At 42.7% G+C, this 27899-nt stretch overlaps 1 protein-coding gene across 2 annotated transcripts in view; it reads left to right on the forward strand.

Annotated features, from left to right (window-relative positions):
- Nucleotides 1-2937: 2937 nt before the first annotated feature.
- Nucleotides 2938-27899, forward strand: part of DAPP1 (dual adaptor of phosphotyrosine and 3-phosphoinositides 1) — a 57210-nt gene continuing 32248 nt past the window's right edge. The window contains exon 1 of one of the 2 annotated variants that reach the window (XM_075929654.1): nt 2938-3228. Coding sequence is in view for 1 of the 2 variants with exons in the window: in XM_006133781.4 (XP_006133843.1) it covers nt 3125-3228 (104 nt within the window). In the remaining variant the exon portion in view is untranslated. The remainder of the gene's footprint in view (nt 3229-27899) is intronic. The other variant, XM_006133781.4, reaches the window with a different exon arrangement.

Consider the following 27899-nt stretch of genomic DNA (forward strand, 5'->3'; position numbering starts at 1 on the left):
GAACTAGCAGCAATGTGATAGAATTTCTAGGGGGGGTGTGTACATAAGAACATAAGAACGGCCGTACTGGGTCAGACCAAAGGTCCATCTAGCCCAGTATCCTGTCTGCCGACAGTGGCCAGCACCAGGTGTCCCAGAGAGGGTGGACCGAAGACAATGATCAGGAGATTTGTCTCCTGCCATCCCTCTCCAGCCTCTGACAAACAGAGGCCAAGGACACCATTTTATTCCCTGGCTAATAGCCTTTTATGGACCTAACCTCCATGAAATTATCTAGCTTCTCTTTAAAATCTATTATAGTCCTAGCCTTCACAGCCTCCTCTGGCAAGGAGTTCCACAGGTTGACTACACGCTGTGTGAAGAAGAACTTTCTTTTATTAGTTTTAAGCCTGCTACCCATTAATTTCATTTGGTGTCCTCTAGTTCTTCTATTTAGGGAACTAATAAATAACTTTTCTTTATTTGACCTCTCCACAGCACTCATGATTTTATATACCTCTATTATATCTCCCCTCAGTCTCCTCTTTTCTAAACTGAAAAGTCCCAGTCGCTTTAACCTCTCCTCAGATGGGACCCGTTCCAAACCCCTAATCATTTTAGTTGCTCTTTTCTGAACCCTTTCCAAGGCCAAAATATCTTTTTTGAGGTGAGGAGACCACATCTGTACACAGTATTCAAGATGTGGGCGTACCATAGTTTTATACAGGGGCAGTAAGATATTCTGGGTCTTATTCTCTATCCCTTTCTTAATAATTCCTAGCATCCTATTTGCCCTTTTGACCGCCGCTGCACACTGTATGGAAGTTTTCAGAGAACTCTCCACTATGTATAGTGTTTTTAAAAGCACTTAAGAGCAACTGTAATTTACACAACAAAGTAAAACACAGCTGCAATGGATAAGGAAAAGTGTTTCATTTTGTTATCAACATTTACATTAGCATGTTGAATGAAAGATTGTTGCGTGTAAACCAAGATTTTAAATGAGTTTTTATGACATCTGCAAACAATTATGCAATGTTTACAGATTATATGACACACTTACTAGTCAGATAAGCACTGAGAAGCATGAGTTTGCATACGCAATAGACAAAAAGATTTCACGAAGGGCTGCACAGGTACAATGAGCCTAAATCCGTTCAGATGCGTTTTTTACTTTTTTTTTTCTAGTTGGAAAACCACATTCACCACAAAATTATAATTAAGTCTTGCAAAAATTTGGGACAGGATATTAAACATCATGCTTTTGGATTAAGATAGTTTCCTGTTACAGACTAAGAAGACACTGTGGCTACGTCTACACTGGCCCCTTCTTCGGAAGGGGCATGCTAATTTTGAACTTGGGAATAGGGAAATCCGCGGGGGATTTAAATATCCCCCGCAGGATTTAAATAAACATGGCCACCGCTTTTTTTCCGGCTTGGGGAAAAGCCGGAAAAAAGCGTCTAGACTGGCGCGATCCTCCGGAATAAAGCCCTTTTCCAGAGGATCTCTTATTCCTACTTCGAAGTAGGAATAAGAGATCCTCCAGAAAAGGGCTTTATTCCGGAGGATCGCGCCAGTCTAGACGCTTTTTTCCGGCTTTTCCCCAAGCTGGAAAAAAAGCGGCGGCCATGTTTATTTAAATCCCTAATATAAGGGATGGGGGTGGTGAAACTATTCAACATCTGCCTATTACAGCATTCTTGCTTCTTTCTCTGAAACATCGGCACTGAGGCGCTGTCAGAGATGGACTAGATGGCCCTCAGGCCTGACACAGTCTGGCAATTCCATTGTCTTAAAAGACAGTTGATAGAAAGGTGCTGGGCTTTTGCCCATCCAAACCACAAACTAAACTTACCAATTCCATGAAGAAAACACAATCCACTGGAGTCAGGTGAAGGTCAATACTCCCTTTCTATCCAAACAATGATTGTAACAGAAAGCTGCATGCGGTGCTAGAGAAACTGCATCAATAAGCATTTGTATCTGTCATGTAAACTCTGAGCCTAGGATCAGTCCATATCTTGGGGTACATCTTCACAGCAGGGCAAAACTCGAATTAAGCTACACAACATCAGCTATGTCAATTGTGTAGCTGAAGTCAAAATAGCTTAATGCAGCTTTTGGCACTGTCTCCACAGCAGGAAGTTAAAGGAAGAACAATTTTCCTTCCACTTCTCTTACTTCTCCTGAAATGAGGGCTACCATGAGTTGAAGTAAGAAGTCCTCCAACTCCACATTATTTTGAAATAAAGGCTTGTAGTGTAGATGCATACTATGGGTACGACTATACTGCTGCTTTTTTTTCTAAAAAAGCTACGCAAAATGCATATTGCATTTTGCGTAGCTTTTTTCGATTCTTTCGTCGGAAGAGGCTTTGCTGACATTTGGCCCGTCTAGACTAGGCCAAATGTTAGAAAAAACCCTCTTTCAAAAGCCCCCTTATTCCTTGTGCAATGAAGAATACAGGGGCTTCTGAAAGAGCGCGTTTGCTCTCCCCCCAAAAACACAGAAGAGCAAACGGGTTCCCTGAACGCAGAACAGTTTTTCCAGGATACCTTTGCTATCTTGGAAAAACTGTGTAGTGTAGCCGTATCCTGTTATTTTGGGATACGCTCAGTTATTCCAAAATAATGCTGCTGTGTAGACTGCCCTTGCTGAGCTTCTGGAGAGAGGCTGGAAGGAAAGCCAGACTAGGTCTCCAGCCATAAAATTATGGACCATTGCCAGGAAACTCTCCCCCATGCCCCTGTGAGGTGGGGAGTCCCAAGAAAGGCTGTTGGGCTGTGTGTGCGCGCCTAGGCTTGCCCCTACACACAACCCCTTCCTCCATCTCCTCAGCCTGAGCCGGGGCCCCAGCCTGGCTTCCATCCAGCGCAGCGCGCGCGCTGGTCAGGAGGTGATGCGCTGCGCTAACCGGGGGCCAGCGCTCCCTTGTGTCTGCGCCTGGGGCAGGCGGGCTGGGCGCAGGGAGGGACTCGCTCTCACTTCCTCTTCGGCCTCGCTCTCCAGACAGCAGGTTGCTGCGCTGGGCGAGCGTCCGCGCGGCTGCCGAGCGAGGGACGGGGCGGGGCGGGGAGCCCCGCCTGCCACCCAGTCCGGAGCGCGGTCCCCAGGCGTGGGGCGCAAGCCGCAGGTAGGGCGGATGGGAAGAACAGAGCCGGGAGGAGGCAAGAAGATGAGCCGACCCAAGGGGCTTCCCAGCGAGGGGCAAGACGAGGAAGTGCTCGAGGAGCTGCAGAGCCTCGGGTAAGGGGCAGCGCGACCCCCCGGGCTTCGGGCAGCCAGCCCATTGCTGGCCCAGCTGTTACCCAGCTGCCGCTCCCTCCCGCTGGCCCGTAGCCTCCTTTCCCGCGCGGCTGGGAAGGCAGGAATGGCTCTGCATTGTGGGGATGGCGAGCAGGCATAGGAATCCCGGGCTGGGTCAGCCATGAGAGCTGCCCCAGATGGGCGGGGGGGAGGAGAAGGGAAGGGTCGCCGTGATGGTTGTCTCCTCTGACCCCCCCAGCTATGAGGAAGTTGTTGGCACCATCAGCTCGGTGTGTTTGCCTGCATGGGGCTCTCACTGCAGCTGGATGTACTTGTGTGGGACCAGCCCACAGGGGTCAGTGTGAGGGGCTGCTTCAGAATCACTGTTGGGAGAAAAAGAAGGAGGGTCTGTTAAACCACTCAAAATGTAAACAAAAAAGTGGAAAAATCTGCAGGCAACTGCATAGATAGAGGGGCATTCCGCAGCTGTCACGCCTGCAGCAGGTACTGAGTAGGGTTTGGGAGTTAGCATATTTTGCCTGGACATTTTAAACAGAATTGATCATTATTTTTCATCCATGTATGCAAAATAAAGGGACTTTCCCAAGGTGAGGAGAGAAAAAGAAAACCATTACAGGATTTCATGGGTTGCCAGAGCATTTGGAACTGTTTCCTAATTATGTCCAGTTCAGATATGGTCTAATGTATATGACTTACTGAGTTAGATTCTGTAATAGATAGACAGTTAGGTCTATCTATCTATCTATCTATCTATCTGACTGCATTAAATTAATTGTTGCACTCTGAATAACATTTGGTAATTATACATTTCTGTTGGAATCAATTGCCACAGTTGGCAATTTCAAAAGTGATGATAGTTTTATATTTCTTCCCCACTCACCTCCATAGTACTAATAACTTCACAGTACCAGGCCATCCCTTTGGTGACCTGATTGCATAGTTTTACTGTGATGACATCTCACCCAATATGGTATATGAGTGTGACTTTACAATGTTACAATCTCTGTATATTTGTTTCCTGGGAAATTTTGTGATGACAAAATACTGTCTTTTGCAGATCTTATCATGCAATGTCTAGCAGTTAGATGGTGTTGCAGAAAGAGAGCGTCATCACTGCTTTTGAGATTGTTCAGACGCTTCAGGGGGTAGCTGAATTAGTCTGTACAGGATAAAATTAAAAAACAACAAATGGTCTGGTAGCACTTTATAGACTAACAAAACATGTAGATGATATCATGAGCTTTCATGGGCACAGCCCACTTCTTCAGATGACCAGAGTTTTGAGTTTAGGATGTGCAAATCTAAAATAAAGAGGGGAGAAGGTGGGGAAGGAAAAAAAGGAGGGGGGCGGGAAACAAGGAGTAGAGGGTATGGAAATATCAAAGGGAAAAACAGGAAGGCAGAACTGAGAATCAGTGAGCACCTGAAGATTGGTTAGTTAAAAGGAACCAGATAAGAATCAAAGTCAATATATAGTACCCTTCCTAACACAGGAATCTACATAAAGGGCTGTTTGCACCTTCATTGAATGTTAGGTTGATAGTGTCCCAATCATCCCACATCATGATTGAGGCCTTTAGCATGAGAATTGAACTTGCAGATGAATTGTAATTCCAACTCCTCACTGTGTATTTGGCTAGTAGAATTGGTTTGTAATAAGACAGCCACTTGAAGATCTTTTAAACAGTGATCAGGAAGATTAAAGTGTTCCCTTTATGTGTCCATTGATTCTTTCCCATAGGGACTGTCCAGTTTGTCCAATATATATTGATGGCATAAATCAAATTACTGGATGTGTAGTCAAATGACCTTTTGATTTGGTCACTTATATTGTTGGCTCCAGTGATGAATTCGTTTGTATAGATATGTGGGCAGAGTTGGCACCGTGGTTGGTTGCAGGGCTGAGTTCCTGGATACTTATGATGTGGTTGTGTGTCATGGTTACCGGAAAGAATTTGTTTCAGGTTGGGGGATTGTCTGTAAGCGAGAATAGACTTTTCTCCCAAGGCCACTGAGAGTGAGGGATCATTTTCCAAGACGATTGTGTATAATGCACTGGAGGGGTCTGAGTTGTGGATTATAGGTAACAACAAGTGGAATTCTGTTATTTTCTCTTTTGGGTCTGTCTTGAAGTAGGTACTTTCTGGGTACTTTTTTGGCTTTGCCAATCTGTTTTATTAACTTCTCCAGGCGGTATTTCAGGTTTGGGAATGCTCTATATAGATCCTGTAGGTGTTTGTCTCTGTTTGTGGAATTGGAGCAAATCCGGTTGTATCTTAGGGTGTGGATGTATACAATAGATCGAGAAAGCTGTCTGGGATGGAAGCTGGAGGCATGAAGGTAAGTGTAGCGGTCGGTGGGTTTCCGGAATAGGGTGGTGGAAATTTGTCCATTATTTAACTGTACTGTAGTGTCCAGGAAGTGGATTTCATGTGTGGACTGGTCCAGGCTGAGGTTGATGGTGGGGTGGAAGTTGTTGAAATCCTTGTGAAATTCAAGAGTCTCTTTTCTGTGGGTCCATATGATGAAGATGTCGTCGATGTAGCGTAAGTAAAGTATGGGTGTTAGGGGGTGAGAGTAGAGGAAACGTTGTTCAAGGTCATCCATAAAGATGTTGTCATATTGTGGTGCCATGTGAGTGCCCATGGCTGTGCCGCTGACTTGGAGATACAGATTGTCTCTGAATTGGAAGTAGTTGTGGGTGAGGACAAAGTTGCAGAACTCTGTAATCAGGTGTGCAGTGCTCTTCTCAGGGATGGTGTTCCTGATGGCCTGTAATCCATCTTCATGTGGAATGTTGGTGTAAAGGGCTTCTACGTCCATAGTGGCCAGGATGGTATTTTCAGGTAGATTACTAATGTTTTGAAGTTTCCTCAGGAAGTCAGTGATGTCCCGGAGGTAGCTAGGAGATTGTTGTGTAAGATAATATTTAAATTGTGAAGAGACTGTGTTGGAGATTGGTGGGATACTTGCAATCCTTGGCCAGTCTTAAACCCCACGAAATTTGAATTTCCTGACCTTTCCCTGCATGAAACATCCGTATTGGGCAACAATGAATAAGTATATACATATACATATATGCAGGGCTCAACAAACCGCTGAATCTACTTGCCTGTGGTGAGTAGATTTCAGCTGGTTGCTCCAAGTGCCCCATTCACCGGCACTTTGCGAGTGGCTCTCACCGGGGTTTGTGTATATGCATACACAAACATTCTTCCACTGATTCCATCACCATATCCTAGGCCCACTGCAATACTGAGGAGGTTATGTTTGAGCATACAAATGTTCAAAGGTCAGGAAATTCAAATTTAGTGGGGCTTAAGGCTGGTCGAAGACTGCAAGTATCCCAACAGTCTCTTCATAATTTAAATATTATCTTATACAACAATTATAAGTTACAAACAATTGCAGTGTTTGTGCAGGCATAGCTGTCCCTTACAACGAGATTCCTCCACTGACAGCAGAAGTAGTAGCAGCAGAACAAAAGTGATAAGAACATATTTTCAGTAGTCTTAGCAGCTCAGCACTTTACCCATCTTCCTGCAGTTTGAGTTTATCCACCAAAATAACTCCTGCAGAAATACAAAATCCAGCCACATCCTTTTCTCTAGGCTTGGCTGCTCCCCAAGTTCCTATAGCCTCTGTCATCTCTAGAGAGCCATCTTCTTAATACCCAATTGAGTTAGTGTTTATCTGCAATAGAGAGTTCAGTAAAACACCTGTAATATTTTCCCCACTCCATCATCATCTGCTAACAGAGTTGAGTTTCAGTCAAACACACCCAGCTCGTTACCCAGTACTTCTGAAAAGATAACACAAATTGAGAGCAAGAAATCTGAGTAACTCAAAAATACTAGTAACTCTTGAAAATATTGGAGAGAGGGGTACATACACATACACTCAAACTATAGGGAATGACCAGGGCTGGCCATTCATTGAGTGCATTTTGCAATACATGCCTACAGTCCTTTTACTATGCCAAGACTGTGAAACTGACTAGGCGTGCATCAGTTTCAGGCCAGGTGTATTGCTTCAGGCAAAAGCTGTGGAGAGGAGCAGCAGCACAGATGGGAGTGGGAGAGGAGTCATGAAAGTGAAGCAGAAAAGGCAAAGAAGGAAGGAGACCAACCAATAAAATCCCAGAAGGTACAAGGCTCAGAGGGCATCTATAATTTCTGAGGAAGTAGCTGAAGATTAGAAGCCCCACAAAGGGAAAAAATGCTTAATGCACAGGTGGAGATGATGTGCGTGTTTCTTTTGATGACAATTTTACTGAAGAGGATAAATTGGATACACTGAAGAAACTCACATAAAATCTCCTCACAACAGATATTCCTCTCCACTCCCCATTTGAAAATATATAGGAGGGATGATCTGTTCCTGACTAAAGTGAAATGAAAGCACCGAGTAATGGTTCCCATAACAACTGAAACCTATTTCTCTTTTTCATTTGTATCAGCTTTTTGAGTAGAAACTAGTTTTCATAGTGCAAGGATGCACCCTGCATAAACACCATATAAGTAATATGTTTTTTTTAAATCAATTGTAAAATCAATGAGCCATAGACATGAAATCTATACTATTATAAAAGGAGAGGCGTCTGTCATGCCATCTGTCACACACAACATCTGAGAAGACTGGAGAAGTTTCTAAGGGGAGGCAGGACCCCACCCCCGCCTTCAGCCCCTCCCCTCTGTTGAGGCCCCACCCCCACCATGGGGATGGGAGGAGGAGGAGCAGTGTGCTGAGTGCATGCGGAAGAGCGCGTGCATGCATGCATCCCTGCATTCCTGGAACAGCGGGGAGGGAAGAGGCTGTACCACCTGAGCCTCTCTAGTCCCGGGAGCAGTGGGGAGGGAGGAGGCCACATGCGCATGGCCAGCAACACCACAGGGAGGAGAAGAGCATGCATGTGCCCCAGAATCCCTGGAGGAGCAGGGAAGGAAGAGGATGCATGGTCTCAGCTCCCCTCCCTGACCCTGGGAGCAGCATGGAGGGAATAGGCCATACAGACCAAGCCTCCTTGTCCCTGGGAGCAGTGTGGCGGGAGGAGGCCACATGACTTCAGCCTCCCCAGTCCCAGAGCAGCGGGGAGGGAGGAGGCCTACAGCTCAAGCTGGTCCAAACCTCCCTACCTCCTAGGAACAATGGGAAAGGAGGGGGCCATATGTACGTCAGCCATCACAACAGGACGGGTAATGTTAGTCATTATAAGGTACTGGCAAACTTTTTGGGCTGTTGAAGGTATCTAGATGCTTTGGACCAGGCAATAGTGGCTCACTGCTAAAATGAAAACCATGATTACACATAAGATACACTACACTTCCAAAAGAGCTATACAATTTAAGTGCCAGTTATGGAGAAACTGCACCAGACATATCTTCTGCTCCACTGTACAGAAACAAAGAAGTTGGAGTGGTTTTGAAGACGTAGGCATCAGAAATAAGATACCATTTCATTTGAAGTGAGAGAAAGAAAAACATGTATTCATGTTTGAGACAAAGGAGAGAGGCTACAAGAAATGATTCATAATTTGTATCACCTTGTCACCAATTCAGAAGTAGACAGGAATGTAAAATGAATGCAGTAGCTAGAATCCATGGACTCCATGATGAAATCATTCCTTAGACACCCTGCAGTCATTTCAAGAACTCGCCATGTTAATTTTGACAAGAGTTTGTTGCCTTCCTGTTGTATCAAACCAATGTTTGCAAAAATCACCTTTTCCCTCCCATCCCCAGCATAACTCAAAAACATATATTACTCGAGATGTCAACAACCATAAGATTTTCCACCTATAAACACAAAATCTCAGGCACTATAAATCCAGTTCCTTGGGGCTTGACTGCAGATTTTCTCAGATTGCGTTATTTTTCTCCAGAATTTCAGTTTTCCTTCAAGACACATATTTTTAGCTTTTCTAATAGGGAAATTTACCTTTCAAATGAAAACCAGAAACTAGTTGCACCCCACTCTCTCCTTTCTTTTGTTTAGTCACCATAAAGTCTCAGAGAATCCTGCTACAAGAAGTTTTTTCTCTTTCCACTCTCTTCCCTTTGGGCACCCAGTCTTGGGGAAACTGATGGCCAGTTAGGGTACATCTAGACAACGACACTATTTCAGGATACTTCCGGTATCCTAAAATAGTGTTTTCTGGGTCTTGACAGCGTGCCTGTTATTTCAAAATAGCTTTTGAAATAACAGGCACGCTGTTCTGATGTCTCTGTAAATCTTGCTCCATGAGGATTAAGGGATGTTTCAGAATAGCACGCTATTATTTTTGAAATAAGCTATTTCAAAATTAAAACAAAATAAGTTACACAATTTGCATAGCTCAAATTGTGTAGCTTATTTCAAGCTAAGAGTGCAGTGTAGAAGGTCCCTGAGACAGTAAGTGTTTGGTGCTGTTGGACAACCAAGAGTTTTTGGAGTCAGATAATGAGTCCAAGTGTGAAAACTGAAATGTTGCTAACCACACTAGTCAGGTGTGTGGTGCAATGAGAAGGCATCTGGGGAAAAGGAGCAAAGTGGAAAAAGCTGGAACACCCTGAATAGTGTGAGAGATTGGAGTCAAAGGTTAAAATTTTATTCCCTGAAATTACTGAAAAGATTAAAAGGGAAACATTAAAATTCACTGGGAGATACACAGAGGTGTCTGCAAAAGATTGTTAGCAAGATTTTTTACAGGAAAAAGAGGAAATAAGGTAATTAAAAAAATTCTGTATTTGGTTGTTCCTGGGATCCAATTCATTACATTGTTTATTGCTGTTTTTGTTCATATATGCTGACTTCTATATGTGTTGTGATTAAGAACATAAGAACGGCCATAATGGGTGAGACCAAAGGTACATCTTGCCCAGTATCCTGTCTTCTGACATTGGCCAATGCCAGATGACCCAGGGGGAATGAAAAGAATATAGGCAGTCCCCGAGTTACGCGGATCCAATTTATGTCGGATCCGCACTTACGAACGGGGCTTTCTCGCCCCGGAGCTCACAGGCAGCGGGACCGCCCAGAGCGCAGCGGTCCTGCCACCTCGACCTCAGGGGCAAGAAAAGCTGCTCCGGGTGCCCCTGGTCTGCTGGGGACCATCTCCAGCAGACCAGGGACACCTGGAGCAAAGCCGGGGAGGTGGAGGGGTCCCGCGCCTCTGAGGCTTTGCTCTGGCAAAGCCGGGGAGGTGCGGGACTCCGCCGCCACTGCGGCTTTGCTCCCGGTGTCCCTGGTCTGCTGGAGACGGTCCCCAGCAGACCAGAGGCACCGGGAGCAAAGCCGCAGCGGCAGCGGGGTCCCACGCATCCCCGGCTTTGCCACAGCAAAGCCTCAGAGGCACGGCACCCCGCCGCCGCTGCGGCTTTGCTCCCCGTGTCCCTGGTCTGCTGGGGGGGGGGGAGGCGCAGCTAGTGCGCCCCTCCCACCCCAGCAGACCAGGCTTTTGTTGTGGACCCTGGGGTAGAGCAGCTGGGGTGCTGCCGGGTTGGTCCTGCAGGGACCTACCAGGCAGCCCAGCTGTTCTGTCCCAGGCTTGAGATTCACCCGCTGTTGAAACTGATCAGTGGCTGATTCCAGGAAGCTGGGGGCAGAGCAATTCTGCCTCCAGGTTCCTGTAGTCAGCCCCTGGTCAGTTTCAGTAGCAGCGGCTGAATCTGGAGCCAGTTCCGACTTACATACAAATTCAACTTAAGAACAAACCTATAGTCCCTATCTTGTACGTAACCCAGGGACTGCCTGTAGGTAATCATTAAGTGATCCCTCCTCATTTCCCAGCTTCTGGCCAACAGAGGCTAGGGACACCATTCCTACCCATCCTGGCTAATAGCTATTGATGGACCTAACCTCTATGAATTTAAGTGAGCTCTTTTTTGAACCCTGTTACAAGTCTTGACCTTCACAACATCCTCAGGCCAAGAGTTCCACAGGCTGACTGTGCATTTCTTTTGTTTATTTTAAGCCTGCTGCCTATTACATTCAATTGGTGCCTCCTGCTTCTTGTGTTATGGGAAGAAGTAACTTTTCCTTATTTACTTTCTCCACATTAGTCAGTATTTTATAGACCTCTATCATATTCTCCTTTAGTCATCTCTTTTCCAAACTGAAAAGTCCCAGTCTTACTAAGCTCTCCTCATATGTCAGTTCTATAACCATTTTTGTTGCCCTTTCATAGGCATGGGGACTAGGGATGTGAGGTTTATTGCAGCACCCTTGGGCTGCTAACCTAGAGCCCAGTGACCCAGCTGCTGCCCCGCACTCTGGGGGGTTGACTGTTAGCTCTACACCCAGGATCCTGCCTGCTGTCCAATGCACCCTGGGCTTTGCTGTCCGCCCTGTACTCCAGGGACTCTTCTGCTGGCTCCAGGTATGGGGTGCCAGCTGCCGGCCTTGTGTGCTGGGCGCTCTGCTTTGGCCCTGCATGCTGGTGATCTCTACTGCTAGCCCTGGATCCTGGCTGCTGGCCCTGCATGACAGATCTTTGCTCCCTGTCTCAGCTGTGAGGAGGGAGGAGGACTAGTGTAGAAGGGGACATCAGAAACCCCACTCTTAAAAATGTTCAGCGACATTGTACCCTTTTCTCAACCTTTTCAATATATCTTTTTTGAGATCAGGCTACTACTTCTGCATGCAGTATTCAGGATGTGGGTGTACCTGTATCATGGATTTATAAAGAGGCAAGACGATATTTTCTGTCTTAATGATTCCCAATACAGGACTATGTAGCACTTTAAAGACTTTAAAGTGCTACATAGTCCTGTATTTTGTTTCAGCTACACCAGACTAACACGGCTACATTTCTATCACTATTCTTAATGATTCCCAACATTCTATTTGCTGCTGCACATTGAGTGAATGTTTTCAGAGAACTATCCACAAGGACTCTAGGATCTCTTTCTTGAATGGTAACAGCTAATTTAGATCCCATCATTGTACTGTATATGTAAAGTTGGGATTATGTTTTCCAATGTGCATTACTTCCGATCTCAACACTGAATTTCATCTGCCATTTTGTTGCCCACTCACCCAGTTTTGTGAGACTCTTATGAAGTTTTTCACAATCTGCTATGGATTTAACTCTTTTGAGCAATTTTGTATCATCTGCTAATTTTGCCACCTCACTGATTACCTCCTTTTCTAGATCAGTTATGAATATACCAGATTGTCCTGGTATAGACCTCTGATGGACAACACTAGTTACCTTTTTCCATTTTGAAAACTGACAGTTTACACCTACCCTTTGTTTCCTAACTTTTAACCACTTATCAGTTCATGAGACACCTTCCTTCTTATCCCATGACTAGTTTGCTTAAGAGTTTTTGGTGAGGGACCTTGTCAAAGGCTTTCTGGAAATCTAAGTACACTATATCCACTGGATTCTGTTTACCAATATGCTTGTTGACTCTCCCCAAAAGAGTTCTAGTAAATTAATGAGGCATGATTTCCCTTTCCAAAATTCATATTGACTATTCCCAAACAAATTATATTCCCTTACGTGTCTGACAATTCTGTTCTTTACTATAGTTTCAACTAGCTTGATTAGCAGGATCACCTCTGGAGCCCTTTTTAAAAACTGGTGTTACATTAACTATCTTCTAATCATTTGGTACAGAAGCTGATTTAAAGGATAGATGACAAACCACAGTTAGTAATTCTGCAATTTGACATTTGAGTTCCTTCAGAATTCTTGGGCGAATGCCATCTGTTTTTAGTGACTTATTGCTGTTTAGTTTAGCAGTTTATTTCAAAACCTGGTCTGGGAGGGACAGATCCTCAGATTTGTCACATAAAAAGAATAGCTCAGAATGGATTAGAAATATCTTTGATCCACTCCTGGGGCACAGTTTAGGGGAACTCTGTCCTCTTGTAATTCACGGATTTGCACAAGAGATTAGAATGTGGATCAGCTTGTCATCTGACAAGAAGGAAGCCAGTTTTGCTATGTAATTACAAAAAGTATGAGTTGCTGTGCTACTCGTTCACTTTCTTTTCTTTCTGGTATGGAGGTGACACAACATTGCATAATATTTTTGAAGTGTTTTTTCTGTACAAGCCAAGTGTTTCTTTTTTTGTAATATGTATACAATTCATCTCTTGTTTTTTCACACTGATAATTTTTGTACATGGTTAAAGAGTATGTTATGTTATATGGAGCAACACATTTCTTTAGGTTGAAGAAGGTATCAAACTAGACCACATTTAGGCCTTTATACTGCGGTGATACATTTTTGTTATGTACTCTGACAAAGTGATGAGCATAGGGATAAATGCTTAGGGTCTTCTTCTATATCTATCTGGATAATCAAGGTCTGAATTAGACCCTATGGAAATAGGTTATTAGATTAGAAAGTAGATGGGGATCTAAAGAAGAAGAAAAGGGAATTGGAAACACAGAAATAAATAATCAGTTGTGAGAAGGGGAAGAGAAAATGGAAGTGAGAGATGGAATTCGGCTATGTCTACACTGCAGGCTTTTGCCGGCAGAGAGTATGCTAATTAAGCGCTTATTAGCATTTGTCGTGCTGTCATTTGCATATTCTTTGCCGATGCTTTTTGTGCAAGAGATTTTTGTGCAAAAACAAGCTGTGTTGACAGGTCTGTTTTGCGCAAGATCCTTATACCTCCTTTTTTGAGCGCTTCATTAGTGTTGTATCATGCAAGCAAGGTAGTAACAAACTTCAACAGGCCTTTATTTACCAAAGGTGAAAGCTCTTTACAAAGCTGCTGCTGCTTCCCTCTGTAGCTCTCACTCAGGCCTGGCCCATCTCCTTCCCCCTCCTTCCTGTTTCCTGTGCTTCCAGATTCCCAACAGCCAGTGCTCCCAGTTCTAATAATTACAAGCAGCATCTAAAACACCACAATTAGCATAGTCTCTGCCAGCAAAAGTCTGCAGTGTACACATAGCCGAAGAGGGGAAAGGAATAAAAAAGCTGAAGGAGAAAAATATAGCTAGAAAAGGTGAAAGCCTTTAAAGTTGGATAAATCTGTTTCAATTAATCATGTTCCTATCTGTTATATTTTCTCTAGTAGAACAGAGCAAAGGAGGAGGATCTGACCTTAAGGTGTGGTTTTATTCTGCAAAGTGACTATGGCCCCTTCTTACTTAGTAGCTCTGCTCCCTCTGGATATTAGCTGCTATTTACTGACTAAAATAATTTTTGGCTATCCTTTACTCAGAGGGAGAGGGAGTTTAATGCTCTTTTGGTTCACACTCCATTAGCAGAATTATTAGCCATGTCCTGATTGCAGAATCCTTATTGTTAAGGACGTGAAAGGTAGAAAGAACCCCTCAGATGCCAGATGGAGTTTCCAGTGGAGGCAGCTAGAAAAAGATATTTTTAAAATTAGTAACTCAGCATATTTGATCTGGAAATCAATGCAGCAATAAATAGAGGAGCTAATAATGCCATATTGCAGTGTCAGAGTAGTGGTCCACTTTGTGTCTGATCCAGTGCCCACTGATTTAAAAAAAGACTTTCTTATTGACTTCAGAGGGCTTTGGATTTGGCTCTTTCAGTCTGTGAGCATGCATGATTCCATGGGCAATAGAAAGGCAGGGGAGATATCATTTGATTTGCAAAAATCTACAGATTCATAACTAGGTATCATTCAAAGCTGTTTATCCCACAAGACATTGACACCAGACCTAGAACAGTTATTCAAGAAAATGTATAAAGGCTGGGTTTTTAACAGAGACATGTCAAGCATGCAGCTCTCACCAGAGGTAAAAGTAAGCTGGTTAAAATGTGGCCATTGATTGACACTACTGTGCTAGTTAATACTTAGTATATGATACCCAGTAAATTTTTTTAATGTTGCAGATTACCATAAGTGGAAGGAGTTCTTCAAGTTGAGTTGCCATCATTAAAAAAGTAGTTTATTGGTATTGATTATCAGCTTTGTTTATCATGCCAAAAGAGTTATAAGGCAATGGTAAAGATGTCAGCATTCCTAGAAATTACTGGAAGTCATCCACAAATGGGACGCACATTGGTACACAAGCACAGTAGAACCTCAGAGTTATGAACACTAGAACTACAAACTGACCAGTTACACACCTCATGAACCAAATGCACACATTCAGGCAACAGAAGACACAAAAAGAAAAACAAAATACAGTACAGTACTGTGTAAAATGACTAAAAAATAAAGGGGAAAGAAGCATTTTTCTTCTGTACACTAAAGTTTCAAAGTGGTATTAAGTTAATGTTCAGTTGTAAACTTTGGAAAGAACAATCATAATGTTGTGTTCAGAGTTACAACCTTCATTCCCCAGGATGTTTGTTACACAAGAGATTCTACTGTACATTATATAACATAATCCCATGTGCTCTTTGGAAAGCATACCGATACATTTGAAATTATTTTCTGAAGTGTACTGGACTTGACAAACCAGTTCCACATACCCAGCCTACATTCCACTCTCTGTCCTATTGTGGACCTTGCAGAGATGCACCATCGCAAAATGGAACAAGCAATTTAATCAGGTTCAACTAGTGAAAAAGCCAACTTTTAGGATTGTGTGGCCATGCAATACCAGGAGATGATTGAGCCTCTGCTGCTCTTTGTTTAATTTGTCAGGACCACTAACTGGAATTTGCACCTTGCAGCTTTGGAAGACTTTGTGAAGAACATTTTCACTTTAGAGGATTGCCTGGTATCTCACTGAAATAAACAGCGTAGAAAAATCTGACCTTGGCTTATGGGAAGAATTAAAAAAAAGAAACTGGGTTGTTAAAATGTTACCAGGTCCTGTGTGTGCACTTGGCTCAGGCAAAGCCTTAGAACATGAAAACAGAGCAATGAAAGTCATTGGGGGCTGGTGAGCATAACACTGCATCCAGATGCTCTTTCCCAGTTCATCTGAAGAAGTGGGTTTTACCCACAAAAGCTCATGATCCTCTATATTTTTGTTAGTCACTAAGGTGCCATGGGACTACTAGTCCTTTCAGGATGTGGCACTAATGGAAGGTTGGCTTGAAAGACCAAGTTGTCCTACTGGAAAGCATTTGATTTAATTTCTGAAGACTCTCTCCTCATTCTGAAGGTGCTCAGAATGGCTAAGACATTTAAACTGAGATCATAAATATCCAGCAGGCATTCGTATGCTGAGTTTACTATCTGAAGACCAATATTACAACACTTGCAGAGCTATGTTGGTGAATGGTTTCCAAGAAGCAGGCATCCAGAGAAAAATTACAACAACGGAAGCATTTATATCTGCTATCGAGAGGTCAAATTATCAAGCAATGGAATGATTCCAGGATGATCAAGCACATCCAAAGCTGTCCTTCTGTAACAGGCATGGATGGGCCTTGCAGGATGGACTGGCCACGTCAGCTGTGTGTGAAATACCATGTGCTCCCCAATCAATCCTTCAGTTCATGTGCAAAGAGCAGATGCTCATCATCCTGCAAATGTTTGGCCAGCAGCCTGCATTGTATGAAGATGTGCAAATACTTCAGGGACAAGGATCCATGTGATAATGTGTCTAGCAGCGGCGCCTTAGATAGAAATGACACAGATGATGACTTTGATGAACAAATGTTTTCAGTCCCGCATGCGAAGACGAGCTTCTCTAGGATTACCAAAGGTCAAGGTCTTCTTTGTGTAAGCAGTGCATCTCTGTGTTAAAGTACAATTTTAGAAGGCTGATTTTTAAAACATCTTCTCAAATAGATCTACATAATTGTTCTAGGTTTGTCATATTTGGTACCATTGTGGGAGAAAGGGCTTTTGAATTATGTCCAACCTCACCGATTTCCAATAACACTAACTGGAGGACGTGGCGCTGGGAGGCAGGGTGTGGATGAGCAGGGCAGTGAGACCCCCAGATCAAGTTGCCCCCTAAGTATGGCTCTGTGGATCTTTACCAAACAATAGCTCCCTTATCTTTCTGTTGCTCACAGCATGAGATTTTACCACACTGTGCTGCCAGATTCTTTACACTAGGGATGGAAAGACTCTACAGTCTGATACAATCTCGGGGCCAGCATAGACTCTTCGGTCAGGCTTGGGACAGGTAGAGGATAGGAGGAAGATACCTCCACACAATGTTGGTTTTAATTTAGGTTCTCTTTTATTAAATAAAGTGGTGAAAATTCCCGATGAAAAAAAATATTCCTGATGAGCAATTCACATCCTCTCAGTGCATTGCTCTGTCCCCGTCACATGGTGGGTGGGCCACATGTAGGGATTCATAAGTCTCAGTTAACAAAGGAAGCTCTTTTAGTTTAGGGAAGAGGCTTATGCATTAATATGTAGAGGTCTCAGCTTCACTCTCTCCTGCCAATGGCCCATTTATAGACACAATATTACATTCACTTGCTGCTTCATAAAATGAAATGGGAAAGGGACCCAGATAAACAATGATTGGTATTGCTAAGAAGAAACTGAAGTCTCCCTAAATTCTTATTATGTTTAGCTATGTGGATACTCTGGTTTATAACTAGTTTCTCTCCATTAAGTCTTATCACTGATGTAGTTATTCTTCTGAAGACACAAAAATGTGAGGGGGTATAGACAAGCCTGTTCTTGCAAAAATGTGACCGGATTTTCAAGTAACACTTGTTGCTACAAGTGTAATTCTTGAGAGTTTAAAAAAAATAAGGGGAAGAAAAGCTTCTTCTCATATTTGTCTGTACAGTGCCATATAGCTCAGTATAAATGATTAAACATTTATCAGGAGATCATTTGTGATGTTCTGTATGGAGTCTGATGTGTGCAGTGGATCTCATAATTTACAAGAACTGCCTAAGGGGTTTTTTTTGGGGGGGGGGGGAGAAGGGGGAGTTGGTCTTTTAATAACTTATTGGGATTTTGATAGAGACATTTTCTATAGAAACTTCATGTTAGTTAAAAAAACAGAAGTGTGTTTCCATCAAAACTTTTGATCGCTATTTACAGAGCACCTGTCACAGTGCTGAGGATATATTATAAAATAAGAGGCTATTGTCTACCCACAATGAAAACTCCTGGCATAAACACAATTTGTGCTGTTGCACAGCTTACCTTGTTCTACTACAGGAGTTTGTACTGGTGGCTAAAAACCAAGTGTAGATAAGGTTTTAGAGAAAGGCTAAGCTCTGTTCTTGCCTTTCAGGGGAGCTATCTCTTGTTATCTTGTCTGTAAGCAGCAGCTCCAGTAAAGCCTATCCTATCACTAATTTAAGCTGTCAATAAAACTGTAGTCTAGCAGAAGGGGACCTTAACTGCTGAAAATTATTCTCCTCTGAAGCAAGAAAAGTCTATGGTCATTAGCGATTAGTGGTACATACATACTCCAAAAAATTGCCAGAGTCAGACCAGCAACCTCTATGACCAGAATCAAAAGGAAATGTTCTTCCTTGAATGAGCAGGGGAATACCTTATCAAAGGATGCATCTCTAATAGTAAATTCATTAAAGTGCTATTAGAAACTCAGATACTCTACCATGGTTATGATCATGGGAAAAAGAGCAGAGTAACAAGCAGTTGAAGCAACAAGTGTGTCATTCTTGCAGAGGTGAAGGAATGAAGTTCTGTATTACAGAAGCTGAGTGACAAATAGTGGAAACCCCAGAATAAAATAAAGCAGGAATCGAGAAATTGAAAGTTAACTGCCTGGCTGAGGAGAGATGAGAACTGGAGAAATGGTAACATCCAGTAATGTACTTCCCATGCCGAAGAGTTAGGGTGAAAGTGTTGAGGAGAGACACTTATTCAGCACAGTTCCCAGACTGGAGAGGAGTCCTATGGAGATAAGGTTGTAACTTAAAACAACTTTCCCTAGATGGAGGATGATGATGGGACTGTTACTTGTGTTCCCTTGGGTATAATGTCCTGCTTGGATACAGCAGCCTCATGAAAACATGTGTGTTTGTGTGTTCATGTACCAATTAAGTCTAAAATAACTTTCTGGAGCAAAGTATTAACATTACTGGGACTCTGTTTGTCCAAGAGCATCATTCGGTAAGGTTTCCAAGAAATTATTTTTGTGGAACTGATGATACAAATAAATAAGATTGCAGGGTCCCTCATTCCTCCTCTCTGCAAACAGCCTTCCTTTCTCCTCAGATTATACAGAGTGTTTAGCACTGGCAAAGAGGAGCCCATTGTAAATATAATGGTGTCACATAAATGAATGGCATTAGAGGTAGCTATAGCACTAGAATGTCTCTTAGTCCTTCTCTAAACACAAAGCCCATCCAAGAAGCCACAGCAGGTTGCCTGTCCCTGGCTGACCTTTGGTGCAATGTCTGCAGTGTGTAGAGCTCTGTTTCTGGTACATTACTCATAGAAGCAAGCTATTTATTCTAAGTAAAGTAGGGGAGTTTTTGGAGGTACTTTACCAAAATCCTTTTGATGACTCTCAGAGGTGTACGGAATGCAAGACAAAATGTACCACGGTGCAAATTCAAACCAGTATTACATAAGATGGCTTTCAATGTATTCAACAAAAGCAAAGAAGTGGAATCACATGTGGCTGATCTTAGCGATGAATTCAAAGAGAGACAGATACTTTGCAATACTTACAGACTTACCTGGCATTGCCTGGGTCCTTCAGGGCAGAGCCTTGTTGTCCCCAGTCCCTGCTCTCATATTGCGATCCTCTGAACAGCAGCCCCTCAATTTACATGTTATGGAAAACTGTCCTTTTCCCAGGGCTTTCAGTTGTCCTGGTGCAAACAAACCCTGACCTTGCTTTAAGTTAGGAGAGGAGGATGCTGCATACCAAATTTGGTGGCCCTAGGTCCCACTGCTTAGGAGTTCTTGAACAAACAGATTCACAGACAGAGACACAGACAGACACACTTTCATGATATAGATATAAATATAGATACTAGTAGCAAAATTAGTTCCCCCCTCCTAACATTAATAATATTAGTTTTAAGTTACCAGTGAAGACCATAAATTGCCTTCTCCATGTGCACACTTTCTCCCCTCAGCTTGGCCCAATCCCTCATGTATTTAAGAAGCCACTGAGCCAGATGAGATTCTGTAATCCAAACAGTTCTCTGCTTCAGGCATCACATAGAACAGAGTTTCTGAAAGTGTTCCACAAAATCACTTTGAGAAACACATTAACTGGCCACTTTGGGTTGTTTATTTACTGGTGCTGCGGCCCAAAGTCTCGTGGCTCCCATTGGCACCGTTTCATCCTTTGCAGTCCTGGAGAGCCACGGGAAGCGGCGTGGGCTGGGCCACCACTTCCTGCAGCTCCCCTTGGCTCCAAAGGACGAAACGGAGCCAATGAGAGCCATGAGGCTCTATGGCCGTGACACCAGTAAAACAAACCGGGGTGGCCAGTTAATGTGTTTTTCAAAGGGTTTGTCTACACTAGCCACCCTAGTTCGAACTAGGATGGTTAATGTAGGCAACCGGAGTTGCAAATGAAGCCCGGGGTTTGAATTTCCCGGGTTTCATTTGCATATTGCCGGGTGCCGCCATTTTTAAATGTCCGCTAGTTCAGACTCCATGCCCGTGGTTACACGTGGCACGAACTAGGTAGTTCGGATTAGGCTTCCTATTCCGAACTACCGGTACACCTCGTTCCACAAGGAGTAACAGTAGTTCAGAATAGGAAGCCTAATCTGAACTACCTAGTTTGTGCCGCATGTAGCCGCAGGCACGGAGTCCGAACTAGCGGACATTTAAAAATGGCGGTACCCGGCAATATGCAAATGAAGCCCGGGAAATTCAAATCCTGGGCTTCATTTGCAACTCTGGTTGCCTACATTAACCACCCTAGTTCGAACTAGGGTGGTAGTGTAGACATACCCAAAGTGATTTCGCGGGACACTTTCAGAAACACTGACATAGAATGAAAAGAGATATTAAGGCCAGGTCTACACTAGACCCAGCAGCTCAGATTTTGATGCTCAATTCCATAGAATAGGTAGCTGGAGTCGGCTTACCTTAAGCTGAGCTTGGTGGCATCCCCACAGTGGGAGACTTATGGGTGCAAATGCTCCCGTCAGCTTCCCTTGCTCCTCGCAAGAGCAGGAGTACTGGACACCAGTGGAAGTGTCCTCTGAGTTCGATTTAGTGAGTTTTAATTAGACTCACTAAATTAAACTCCAGAAGATGGATTGTGGCAGCTTCAATCTTCTGCGGAGCGAAGACAAGGCCTCTGTTAAAGTTAACCCCTCAGTGTAAAGTTCTTTTGATCCATGTCTTCTAGCTGGATGTACTATATTGACATACAAAAACCTTATTTATTGTCAAGAGATGATTAACAAGTGCACTATAGTATGCAGATGTAGGTAGAATGGATTGTTTATTCACATAGGAACATAAAAATAGCCATGCTGGGTCACTAATGGTTTGGCTAAGCAAGTATTCTGTCTTCTGACCATGGTTAGTGCCAGCTGCATCAGAGGGAGTGAACAGAATAGGGCAATTATAGAATGACCCATCCCCTGTCATCCAATCCCATCTTCTAGCAGTCAGAGGTTGAGGGACACCTGAAGCATTGGGTTCTGTTCCTGCACAGCTTGTCTATCATTCATTGATAGACATATCTTCCACAGACTTAGCTAATTCTTTTTTGAAACCAGTTTATATATAACCATTATTATTTTACATCCCTTTTCTTTAGTCAAATTTAAGGTTAGCTTACAGTTTACTTCCAAATAGGGTTTCCCTGCAGATGCACAAATCAAGATAACAATTATTTGTAGTGCCGCTAAATAATGGTTCTTAGTGGCATTCCAGGTTAATTAATCCAGGATGCTTTAATGCGCGCATGCATGCTCTCGCTCTCTCATGTGTGTGTGTGTGTGTGTGGTTAGAACTGTGCAGAGATAGAGAAGTTAGCTGTGAGAGACAAAATATCTTTTTTTAGTGCTGTAACAACAAATCATTGACTGTTTACATAGTGCCTAGCACAATGGGACACATGAGGTTCCTAGGTAGTACTGCAGTATAACTAAACTGAGAACAATATAAAAATGTGGAGTTTAAAAAAAGATTTAATATGTCTCAGTTAACATATAAATAGATCTATTGATTGTTAAACCGAGGTTAGTGCAAGCCTGAAACTGATCTGCAACCCTTTTACAGCAGGACTGCCCCAGGGCTTGTGTCACACATGAACTCCCTTTGCAGACAGATCACCCGCACTTGCAGCAATGCCAAGTGTAATTAAAAACTTTTTTGTCAAGTACATTTCATAGCGGATTTGTACTGAATTGAACTCTGACCTTTTGAACACCCCCATTGCTGACTTGCAGAAAAAGGGCTCCGTTTTTCCTTTGACACACATTTTATTTTTTACTTAACATTACTGTACACAGTTACTATGACTGTGAGAACAAATCATCTATTTATATGCATAAATGTCTGTCTGTTTACAGACTTTCCTAGTGATATTTGCATGAAAATATTTATCTGCAAGACTTAACCAAAATAAATAAAAAGATTGTCTCTAAGTATATGCAGTAGGCCAAAAATACAAAACAAAACAAAAACCAAATCAGATTTTGAGTGACCATCTCAAGGATCAATTTTTAGTATTGACTAAATTTCCAGATTACTGAGACCTTTCATTGTGTCAAAGAAAAAAGTAATTCTACTAAGTCTGATACAGTTTCTTTGGTAGCAGCAGATAACTGATACCACCACATCTGTTTATGCTTTCTTTATGAGCTGACCAGGAAAACCATAGCAGGATTGCAGGGAATTTTGTTTGTGTGTGGGCTTGCTTGGCATGCAAACACTACACAAAGTAGCACCGCAACCTAAGAACCAAAACAGATACAGTCAAGGCTGTCAGAACATTTTGAATCCAACCTAGAAGACCCATATTTTGAATGTTAAGTTTTCCCATTTAATTTTCAATTTTTTAAAAAGTCCCATTTCATCAAAACTATTTCACTTTTTGTGCTTGAAAAGAAGCTGCATTTGAAAGTGAAAATGGCTTTTTATTCAAAATACTTCTATTTTTAAGTCTTAAAAAGAAACCCCTTTGAAATGTCTCATTTCTTTTAAATGAACAATAGTTTACTGGAAATTTTAGGTTGCGGGGAAACCTGTATTTCTTTATTATAGAATGAAGCGAGGAAACAATTTATATGAATTTTCACAAAAAAATTTTGCCCTTTCTTCCAGCTCTAGGACTGGCTAGATGTTTACTCTGGTCTCATCACCATAGTATCCGAACAACACAGATCTGACCTTTGACAGTTAGTTATTCTGGTTGCAAAGTCCATTTTGACTAACAGGTGTTCTAAAGGATGATGCTTTGATCTTTAAATGTACATTATATTTTATGGCGTACTGTGGAGGTGGTTCTCTGAGTAGGTCCTAAACCCAAACAATCTTGGTAGTGTTAAGTTTCTATCTGCATTAGGTTTCATTAGGTTTTGTCTTCATAAGAGTTTCAAATTGTGAAGTCTTTTTTTTAATAAAGAGACAGACTGACTAACTGGTCTTTGCTTCTTAAATAGACTTCAGGCAGCAATAAATCTTAAATTCTAATTCAAACTTTGTAGGAAGTGTCCATTTAAGTACTGAGTTACAATGATGAAGGAGAAGCAAAAGGAGACACACTTTACCATGTGTCAGATTAGTGACTGCTTTATCATGAATGCCAGGAAATGCTGTGGTCCAACTTCTGCTTTCACTTACATTGCTCTAAATTCAAATTGTATACAGTATAGTTGAGATCAGAATTTGTCCCAATAGCTTTTCTTACATGTATAGATCAAAAAAAGAAAAACCAGAAACCATCAACAAGAACTATGCTAAAAACCTCAGATTTCCTTAGGTTTGAAAACAAAATGCTGAGTTCATGCCTAGCATGTCCTCTGAATCATAACAGTCTCTTAAGATACCCACAGTACCAATAGTAATGCATTTATTAGCAGGAATACGGTTTCAATTGCAAGGGAATAGGGACTGGCTGCCTCCTGAGGGCCTCCTTGTGGCTGGGCTGGCTCTGCAGCACCCTATCTCCTTTTCTCCCTCCAGGGATCCTCAATAAACTCCACAGACCTCTCTGTTCAGTGCCCCTCCTTAGGGACTGGGTTTATTAACATCAACATTCAGAACAAAATTAAATGTCTACAAAGTTAAACTCAATTCCCTGCTTTTAGCAGGCTGGTCCCAGGCCTTCCTAGCTGGAAGCTCCCTTCTCCTTTGGAATCTGCTTCTGGCAGCTCTTCTCGAATCCCAGCCTTCCCTAGCGTGTCAAGTCTTCTACAGTCTCTGTCACAGCTTCCTATCTCTGTTTCTCTATGTTTATAGAGACCAGCTGCCCTCTGTCAGATGCCCTGTGAAACTGTTAATGATGCACAAGTGGTCTGGACCAGGTCCCTCCTTCAGTGCTCAGCCTACCATGTGACTGCCAGATACTGTATTTGCTCCTCTCCCACTCATTCTTGGATTTCTTATATAGGAGCCTTTTTCACATTTCGGTTCAGGGTCTTTAGCAGGATTTGGTATCCAGTCTACCCTTAAGTTGTATCAGGATAATTTCTGTGAGATCATCCTGTTTATTCAATGTCCCTCTCCATTCTCATTTGCTCTATTCTTATGTTACCTTCCTCTAGAAATTAAGCCAGATAATCTATGTCTCAAAGGTAGTGCTCAGAACATTTCAGTACTCAGTCCTCTCCATAGAAGGATTTCTTAATATTTTTAGGGGGCACAATATCTTCATTCCCTTCCCCGCTATTGCAAAAAGTTACATTTCCTCCACTGAAGATTTTAATCAAGACAGATCTATTTGTCTGCAGTTTGTTCAGCGATAAGGTGGAATTGTGTTGCTGATATGATGTATTAATGTAAAATCTTTTTCTTAACAAACACGTTGGTTTTATGGCTACCGTAGTGTGTGCGGCATGAGACATTTGCCCAAAAGAGGAAGTGTACCAGAGAAAAAAACATTTCAGGAAATACAGATTTAGAAGATAGTAGGTAGAGCTTAAAAAGGATAAAGAAATTTCTTCCACCCAATTCAAAGTCTCTTGCAGGACTGAAGGAAAAAATAGAGTAAATTAAATTCAGATTTTTGTAGAAACTACAACAAGCAATGGCCTGAGAATAAATATTTAAGAGGACAGTGTCAATGTGAGTTTTTTTTAAATTAAAATAAATTTTCTGAGAAAGCACCTCTTAAACAGTTTACCCTGATTTTTTATTGTGTTTTTCTGCCCACCTGTTGATGTTTGAAAGGCTATTTTCACTTAGTTTCTATACACCAAGTGCTGTCATATGCCCAAATTGAACAAACTGAAAAAAAAAGATAATAAAAAGTCATTTGTGATTCCCTTTCAGTTTAAATAATCTTCAGAAGCCATTACATGAGTCAAAAGAATGAGAGGAGCACAATACTAGAATGGAGTACTGTGGAAAGGGATGGGGGGGGGGGGAGTAGTGGACCCCAAGCTAAATATGAGTCAGCAGAAATGCTGATGCAAGAAGAAAAAAGCAAACTTTCTGGGATGTATTCGGAGGAGTGTCATAAGCAAGACACAAGAAATAATTCTTTGTAGCTCACACTGCTTAGGCCTCAACTGGAGTTTTGTCTGGTTTTGGGCACCACATTTCAGGAAAGATGTGGACAAATTGGAGAAAGTCCAGAGAAGAGCATAAAAATTATTAAAGGTTTAGAAAATGTGACCTATGAGGGAAGACTGAAAAAAATAGGTTTGTTTAGTGTGGAAATGAGAAGACTGAGGGGGAAATGATAATCATTTTCAAGTACCTAAACAGTTGTTACAAGGAGGAGGGAAAAAATATTATTATTTTTAACCTCAGAGGATAGGACAAGAAGCAATGGGCTTAAATTGCAGCATGGGAGGTTCAGGTTGGACATTAGAGAAGCTTCCTAACCGTCAGAGTGGTTAAGCACTGGAATGATTGCTTGGGGAGATTGTGGAACTTCCATCATTGGAGATTTTTAAGAGCAGGTTAGACAAAATGTTGTCAGGAATGGTCTAGATCATGGATGGCAATACTTTTTGATGTGGGGAGGCACTCCAAGATTTTGGTATGTGATCAAGGGCTGCACTTCTCTGTGGGTTCTGGGATGGAAGCTGGTTGCAGAAAGGAGCTCAGGGTAGGGGACTGGGGTACAGGAAAGGGTATGTGGTCTGAGTGTGAGTTTAGGTGAAGAAGGGGGCTGTGACTGGGGGCAGGAGATTGGGGTGCAGGGCATGGTAGGGGGTATGGGTGCTGTAGAGGATTCTGACCAGGTTGAGGGTGTAGGACGGAATGCAGGGTCGGGGGGGGGGGGGGGGAGAGGGAGTTGTAAACTGGGGAAGAAGGGAGGATAGTGCAGGGGGTATGGGTTGTGACGTGGGGTAGCGGATTGGGGTACATGGTGCAAGAGAGGTATGGGTTCAGGAGGGGATTCTGGCCTGGGGAAGAGTACAGGAGGAGGTGCAGGGTGTGGGAGGGAGTTGGCTGCCTCTCCCCCCAGAAAAATCTCTCAGCTTCTATTGGCCAGAAACCAGCCAATGGGAGCTGAGAGACTTTGCTGGGGGCAGAGGCAGTGTAATGAAGCTTCTCCCTCCCTTCCCACTCCCTGCAGCATGGAAAGCCACCCGCTTTGATCAGCAGGGCTCCATGATGCACGGGCGGGTGCGGGTTGGATCAAAAGACTTGGCGGGCCAAATCCAGCCCAAAGGCTGGATCGTGCCCACCTCTGCTCTAGATAATACAAGTCCTGCCCTGAGTTCAAGGGACTGGATTAGATGACCTTTTAATGTCCCTTCCAGGCCTGTGATTCTATAAATCTGTTATTCCAGAACATTATTATTAGCTTTTCCATCTGAGAATCTTTCCTCCTCAATATCTATGCTGGATGGCTGTTTGTTATAATGTACCTAATGTCAACCTGTGATTAACATAATCTAGTGCATTAAATATTGTTTTGCTCCAACCATTCTTTATTCCTCTATGACCCTGACCACAGGAGGAGAAAATTTTGTGGAAAATTGTCATTGTTGCTACCACTGGTTCAGCCCCACCAAAGTGATAATGGGAGCTCCAGCACAGAGCAGCTGCTACTGAGCTTTTTAAGTGAACAAGATACTGAGAAGAACTGTATAGAATTGTAGTGCTTAACAGCTTATCCTATGGGGCTCCCAATGTTATGAACACCAGGGGAACTGAACAGGTGGCAGGTTGGCTTGAGATTCTATATACTATTTGCATTGCATATGAGTATCTAGCCTTTTCTTAACCCCTTGTTAACATAAATAAATCCAATCAGCTTGCACATCTCACCATCTGTGTTTTCATTGTCCAGTTCTGAATGCTTATTGATTCCTCTGGAGTATTGCCATTGCTTTTATGGGAGGAAACTTGGCTTATTTAACACAGCTAAGAGACAGCTGAGAGGGGATAGGATTGCTTTTTATAGATAGATCAAGGGGTAAACATCAGAGAGGTGAAGAGTTATTTAAGCTAAAGGACAATGTTGGCACAAGAGGCACTGGAATGGTTCAGTTATGGTATGACAAATCACTACAATCTACTGCTCTGAAGGTGGAAGTTCATAGCCCAAGAGAGACGGTTGCTACTGGTAAGAATAGCAGTAACCTCTGGGTGGATTTCCAATCAGAAACTGACTTTAACTTGAAGGAAGCATGATGCAGAAAACAGGGTGTTCATGAGTTTAGACCCCGCCCTGCTTTTGGTCTGTCCTCCACAGTGCTCCTGTTCATGATGGT

This window comes from Pelodiscus sinensis, chromosome 5 (genome assembly GCF_049634645.1).
Source record: "Pelodiscus sinensis isolate JC-2024 chromosome 5, ASM4963464v1, whole genome shotgun sequence".
Taxonomy (NCBI): Eukaryota; Metazoa; Chordata; order Testudines; family Trionychidae; genus Pelodiscus; species Pelodiscus sinensis.